Source organism: Frankliniella occidentalis, unplaced genomic scaffold (assembly GCF_000697945.3).
Source record: "Frankliniella occidentalis isolate FOCC.00 unplaced genomic scaffold, Focc_3.1 Scaffold17, whole genome shotgun sequence".
Classification (NCBI taxonomy): domain Eukaryota; kingdom Metazoa; phylum Arthropoda; class Insecta; order Thysanoptera; family Thripidae; genus Frankliniella; species Frankliniella occidentalis.
Genome location: NW_026267147.1, coordinates 154,941 through 161,057, shown reverse-complemented (window position 1 = coordinate 161,057; position 6,117 = coordinate 154,941). Strand labels below are relative to the sequence as shown.

At 57.1% G+C, this 6,117-nt stretch overlaps 1 protein-coding gene across 1 annotated transcript in view; it reads left to right on the top strand.

Moving 5' to 3' along the window:
- LOC113206961 (mucin-5AC) overlaps positions 1-5,904 on the top strand; it is a 13,619-nt gene extending 7,715 nt beyond the window's left edge. Inside the window, exons 4-7 of the mRNA XM_052264283.1 lie at positions 471-2,970; positions 3,267-3,533; positions 3,691-3,959; positions 4,034-5,904. Coding sequence (XP_052120243.1) covers positions 471-2,970; positions 3,267-3,533; positions 3,691-3,959; positions 4,034-4,804 — 3,807 coding nt within the window. The 3' untranslated portion in view covers positions 4,805-5,904. The remainder of the gene's footprint in view (positions 1-470; positions 2,971-3,266; positions 3,534-3,690; positions 3,960-4,033) is intronic.
- Positions 5,905-6,117: the final 213 nt, after the last annotated feature.

The following is a 6,117-nucleotide window of genomic DNA, read 5'->3' as shown; positions in this document are numbered from 1 at the left end:
GTGAAAAATATCGTCTTAAATTTACAACTCGCTGACCTCGTGTCATGCCAGCTTGAGCTGTCATAGCGCCTGATATGTAGGCAATACCTTGCTAGCACAGCACGCGTGCATTGCGGGGTGGCCTACCCTCAGTCTCACAGGCGCCGAGCTCCCCCAATTTGCCGCGCAAACCCTCAGAATATCGGAGCATAATAAAAATGAGGAAAGCTGGCGTTTCGGACCGTTCATTCTTGTTCAGTAGCAACTCATTAAGTAATCGATACTTATTTGCAAAGTAATTGCATTTGATGGTATCTGTTACATGTAAATCCAACGAAATTTAGAGTTATCTGCAGAACTGCAGTAGAACCAAAAGACGTAGAGAAGCCGCCGATCGATTTCAAAATTTTCTTTTCCCCGTTCGTATAAAGAGAATGGAAGTAACCGGTCGTTTTCAATTTTAACGCCGATGTTTTTATGATATTTCCTAGGTGTTCGTCGGCCCCGCCAACCTGCAGCCCCCCAAGGGCTACGCCAAGTTCGAGCTGCCCTACTTGTCGTCCCTGGACACGAACCGCGTTGAGCGCAAGGTGAACAAGCTTCCCTTCTTCGTGGCGCCCCTCTCCTTCAACCCGCCCGCCGGCTACTCTAAGATCCTGCTGCCGCCGCCCCACATCGGCTCCGTCGTGGTCAACTCCAACGTGAGCAGCGCCCAGCAGCAGCAGCTCCAGCAGCAGTTGCAGCAGTCGCCGCTGCCGCAGCTTCACGAAAAGGATGCCCCCTTCACCAAGACGACGGCCACGCCGCCCGCCTTCCAGTCCACGGTCACCTTCAGCCTGCCGTCCGAGATCACCCCGGTCAACCCACGCCTGCCCACGCTCGTCAACTCGCTGGACGAGGGCCGCCCGTCCCCGACGGCTCAGCAGCAGTCGCCGACCACCCCCGTGACACCCGTCTCCCACACCACCCCTCGCCGCCAGCCCTACCTGCGGCCCACCGGCCCCACGACCCCGCTGCCGCCCGCCACCGCTGCGCCCACGGCGCGCACCACGGCCCGCCGCCCACCGCCGCCCCGGCCCAGCCCGCGCACCACGGAGGCCGCGCCGGTGTCCACCGAGAGCTACTCGCCCGCCGTGTCCGTGACGCCCAGCCCCGAGCTTGCGTCCGCCTCGCCCGACCAGGCCGACCCCTCCTTCCAGAGCCAGCGCGTGGGTGGAGGTGCCGGCGGCGTCGGCCCCAACGGCAAGCGCGGCCGGAAGCGGCTCCGCAACCAGCACCGGCTGAACCAGCAAGCTCCGGCCGAGGACGCCGTGCGCAGCAGCACCGAACAGCAGAACATGGTGTCGCCCACCACGGAAAGGGTGACCCCCGCACGCTTCTCCCCCGAGAACATTAACCTGCTGCAGCAGACGCCTAGCTTCCCGACCGAACGGCCCACCTTTGGAAGCTCGCCATTCCAGACGGAAAGGCCCTACAGCAGCACGCCCTTCCAGAAGACGGACCGGCCCAACTTCAGCACCTTCCAGACCGAGGTGCAGCCCAACTTCAGCGAGCGCCCAGCTTTCAGCACTTTCCCGACTGAGCGGCCAAGCTTCGGACAGAGCTTCAGCCCCAGCTTCGGCTCCTCACTGGCACCCACACCGCCCGCGTTTGAGGCGACGACACCCCGCAACCTAGACGTGCAGCCCGCCAGCATCAACGGCTTCCTCCAGCAAGAGCAGCAGCCCCAGCCCGAGGAACCCGTCGACATCAACCAGATCCAGTTCCCTGGACCCAACTCTGGCTTCCAGCAGGAGTTCTTCTCGACGCGACTGGAGAACGGCAAGGTCCAGTACCAGTACAACCTGCAGCCCACCCCGCAAAGCCCGCAGCCCGCGGTGCAGCCCCAGGAGCCCGTCGTTTCCCAGCCCGATTCGCAGGCCGACTTCCAGCCCTCTTTCGTTCGCGTCCGCGGTCGCATCCAGCACCAACAGCAGCAGCAGCAGCTGTCCCTCCTGCCACACGTGCCGGTCGAACTGCAAAAGGCCGTTAAAGTAAACCCTCGCCCTGCTCTGGAGACACCGGCCACCACCGCCTTCAGCCAGGATGCTCCCTCCGGACCGGGTAACAACCTCGCCGTCAGAGTCCGCGGTAAGATCAGGAGTCGTCCCAGACAGCACTTCCAGCAGCAGCAGCAGCAGCAGCAACAGCAGGCTGAGGAGGAGCAGGTGCAGCCTGATGCTCAACCTGAGCAGTTCCTCAAGGAGACAGTCATCGAGCGCACGACCACGTCCACCACCCCCGCGCCACCCTCGTCGGTCTCCTACTTCCAGGGCGGGAGCGTGTCGGCGCAAACCGAGGCGCCAATCACCACGGTGCAGCAGCAACAGCCGCAGGAGCAGGAGCTCGCCGTCACGCAACAGCAGCAGGTCTCCGAGGAGCCCATCACGGAGACCACGCAGCCCTCGACCTCGACGACGCGCGCCGGCGTGCGCAAGTACAGCAGCTTCACGCGTACCGGAGCTCCCCGCAGACCTGGACTGCGCGTCGCCGGCCAGACTACCGCGGCCCCTGTAAGCACGACGACCGCGGCGACCACCCAGCGGCCCCGCGGCACGCGCCGGCCCCCGCAGCTCGTCAACGGCGCCGCCGTCCGCGGCCGCGTCCGCGCGCGCCCCACCAGCACCACTGAGGCCACCGGCCCCGACTCCGCCGACGCCCCCGTGACACCCGACCTGTACGGCCGCCGACGCGGTCCCCACGCCCCGACTAGGACGCCGCCCTCTGCCCAGGCCAACGAGGTCCTGGACTCTGACCACCAGGAGAGCGTGTCCCCGCCACGCAGCGCGGTGCAGAGGTTCGAGTCCCGGCGCCGCCACCCAGAGGATGCCCAGGCCGCCGTTACGGCCCCCTCCGAGCAGCCCGCCGAGGAGCAGCCCGCCCCGCACCCCGTGCGCGTGCGCGTCCGCCGCCCCGGCCACCGCCGCCAGACCACGCCCGCGCCCGTCACAGGTATGTGCAGCAGGTCGGGCAATAAGATGTGCGGAACACAATTGCGTTCGGCCGTAATAAAGGTACCTTCTTGGTCAATGTCTTTTTGCTGTCATAAAAATACCGTGCCGTCAAAATCGATCACATAAATATATTTTGAACTTAGTTGGCAAGTCATATACTAAAGTTGCGCACACTTTGAAAAATTCACGAATCGCAGGAGTATTAGCCCCCTTTACGCTGCTGACACTTATCCCTTAAGAATTCTTTTCAAATTTGCGCACTCAGACTTTTGACGCTTTCTATTCTTCGCCTAGGTTCCGATCAGAGTCACGCCGACAGCAAGCTAGCCTTTGCCCTGGACAACGGTGAGATCGGCAAGGACAGCCAGTACGGCGAGAAGCAGGGCGCGGCCGTCGCCCGCCCGTTGGAGGAGTCGCTGCCCACCGTGACCGCCCTGGAGGCCCACCCCACATTCGACTGGTCCGCACATAGCGGCACCGCCCTTCAGGACGGCTGGAGTGCCACCCACGCAGGTAGAGGGCCTCTCCCTCCTCTCCAGTACTCTGTGTCCGGCGCTCAAGGTGAGTGCGTAAAAAGCAAACATTGAGCGGACGGGGTTTAAACTTGTGACTTTGTTTAAAACTAGGGCCTCCCGAATTCTTCCGCTTCTTCTCTTACGCTGCTCTTGCTACTTATCACTCTGACAACGAGTTTCGACATTCGCCTGCCCTTTTCCAGGTGAGGTCGACGCTAAGCCCTCTGAGCACAGCGACGACCCCAGCGACTACCTAGAGCCGACCTCTGGCCGGCCGAACCGCCCCGCCTCGCTAGACAGCATTTCCGCTCAAGATGTGGACAACGTTATGAAGGCCCTGGAAGAGGTTGGCCTGCTTGACGGCCAGACCGCGTCCCCCGCCAGCCCGGCGGCCGACCCCTCTGCCCCCGACCAGGACATCCTCAAGGAGGACACCCACAAAAAGGCAGTCGACCCGACAACTCAAAAGAAGGTATAGATGACACTCGCGTATCCGAGTCCCTCTCTTAGCTGCGTCAGTTTCTAACACAGCTTCTTTCGTTCCAGTCGGGCAACGGCCGTAGGCGAGGTAACTGGGTGCGAGTGCGCGTCAAGAGGCCGAGAGACGGACTCGCCACCGCCGAGTCTCAGAACGCTGGTTCCTTCCCCGGCAACAGTGTCCTGACCGTAGTGCCACCGTCAGCGGAGAGCAAGGACGCCTTCGAGAAGGGCGTATCCCCGTCATCACCCTCGGCACCCTCTGCAGCTGACGTGGAGCTCCCAGCACCTACCACGACCGGCGTGTCGTTCTCCGAGGACGTCGTGACGTCCCTGGCCGAGGAGGAGCCTGAGGCAACCGTCGCCACAACGCCCAGGATAAGCAGCCTGAGCATTGCAGCTGATGCTGTCGACGAGAAAGCGCCGGTCCCGAGCGAGCCCTCCGCTGAGGCGTCGGCAGAGCCCTCCGCCGAGCCCGCCCCGACCAACGAGCCCGCTAGCGCACCGCAGTCCACCCTCATCCCCGCCACCAGCAGCAGCGCAAGCGGCAGTGAGGATGACGCCGACGCGCTCAGGGTATCCACGACCACGTCCACGCCTGCGGGGGACTTGGAGGAGGCCACGACACCGGTGACCACCACCACAACGCCCGGCGTGTCCAGGGTGAAGGCCCTGCTTAAAGCGCAACAGGAACAAGAGCAGCTGAGCAAGTTCCTCGGCAGCACCACCTCCACCAAGGTCTCCATGGAGACCGAGATTTGCTTCAGAGGGAGGTGCGTGAAGACAAAAGGCAAGGAGGGGAAGGAGCAGCAACAACAAGATCAAGTGCCAGCGGAATGAGGCAAGGGCCCTTTCGGTACCCGTTTTAGAATGAAGAGTCTTAAAAACTAGTACACACAGCTAAGAGATGGCTCTGTGACATTCAATTTCTATTCTTTTTCGATGATGATCACAGTTTAGAAAAAAAGAGAGGGTGAAGGAATTTTGAAACAAAATGTATAATGTTAAATTCAGCACAGAACCATTTAGCTGTTTTGCAGAGTCGCGAGGCTCTGCTGTTGCCATCACTCCTTTTAAAAATACCTAGCAGTTTCTTGTGATTTTTTTTAATCGAGCGTTGTTAGCCAGGAGGTACTTTAGATCTCCATTGGTGAAAGGTGTAAGGGGGATTAGAGCGCCCCAATGTAAATGTCTTAAGTCATCATAGGTATGCTTTTATTTATTGTTGCTTTTAATTTGGTGTTCCAAAATAATGTAGAAAAAGGCGTCTCTGTGTTCTAGACATTTTTGCTCATGAAAATCTTAGCTAGTAGTGGCATCAAACCCTGGTGAAAGATTTTAGGCATGAACACAAGTGTCTATTTCCTATATCTTTTGTAAATATGCATTTCCTCTTGCCTCTTCATGTAACTCTGTTCTTATCATAAATAGTAGATCGGGTTCATATACTGAGAACAAGTTAAACTTTTGATCAATGATTGTACAATTGAGGAATGCCTTTGCTTTTCCTACCGTGATACAGACGTCAATTGACTTCACAATGCTATGACATTTTCAAATGGATTATTTTTAAATTGTATTAGTCATTCCGTTAAAATTTGTCCATCACTTTATGTACCTTGACCTTTGTCACAGACAAGTGAATAACATAAATTTGCAATCATAACATACTGATACAGTTTTAGATTTATAACAATTACTGTGTAAAGATTACTATCAAACCACACCAGCTCTTATTTATTTCACTAAAAATAATAGGCTTAACACATCTTTGTACAATATTAATTGGCTTTTGTAAACATTGCTTAATTTTAATTGTTATTTATAAGTAGGTTGTGCTCTAAAAATAACTGCATTGAATTTTGTAAAGTGTAGTATATTTTTGAAAGAGATGTAAGAACTCTAGACTGAGAAATAAAATTTAAAATGAGTCCCCTGTATTCTGTCGAGTGGAATTGCAAGTCTGCAAGCCCTAAAATGTATCACAATCAACCCCGGAAATTTTAGTCGTCTTTCGTTCTTGCGTTGTGCATCAGAAACATTCTAGAAATTTACGTCATTTAGCTCTCTGCTTTTGGTACACTCAACAAAGGGGCGGCCGGCGGGGCCTCCAGGAGCAGTGCTGGCCTGTTGGAGTTATTTCTATGGAAATG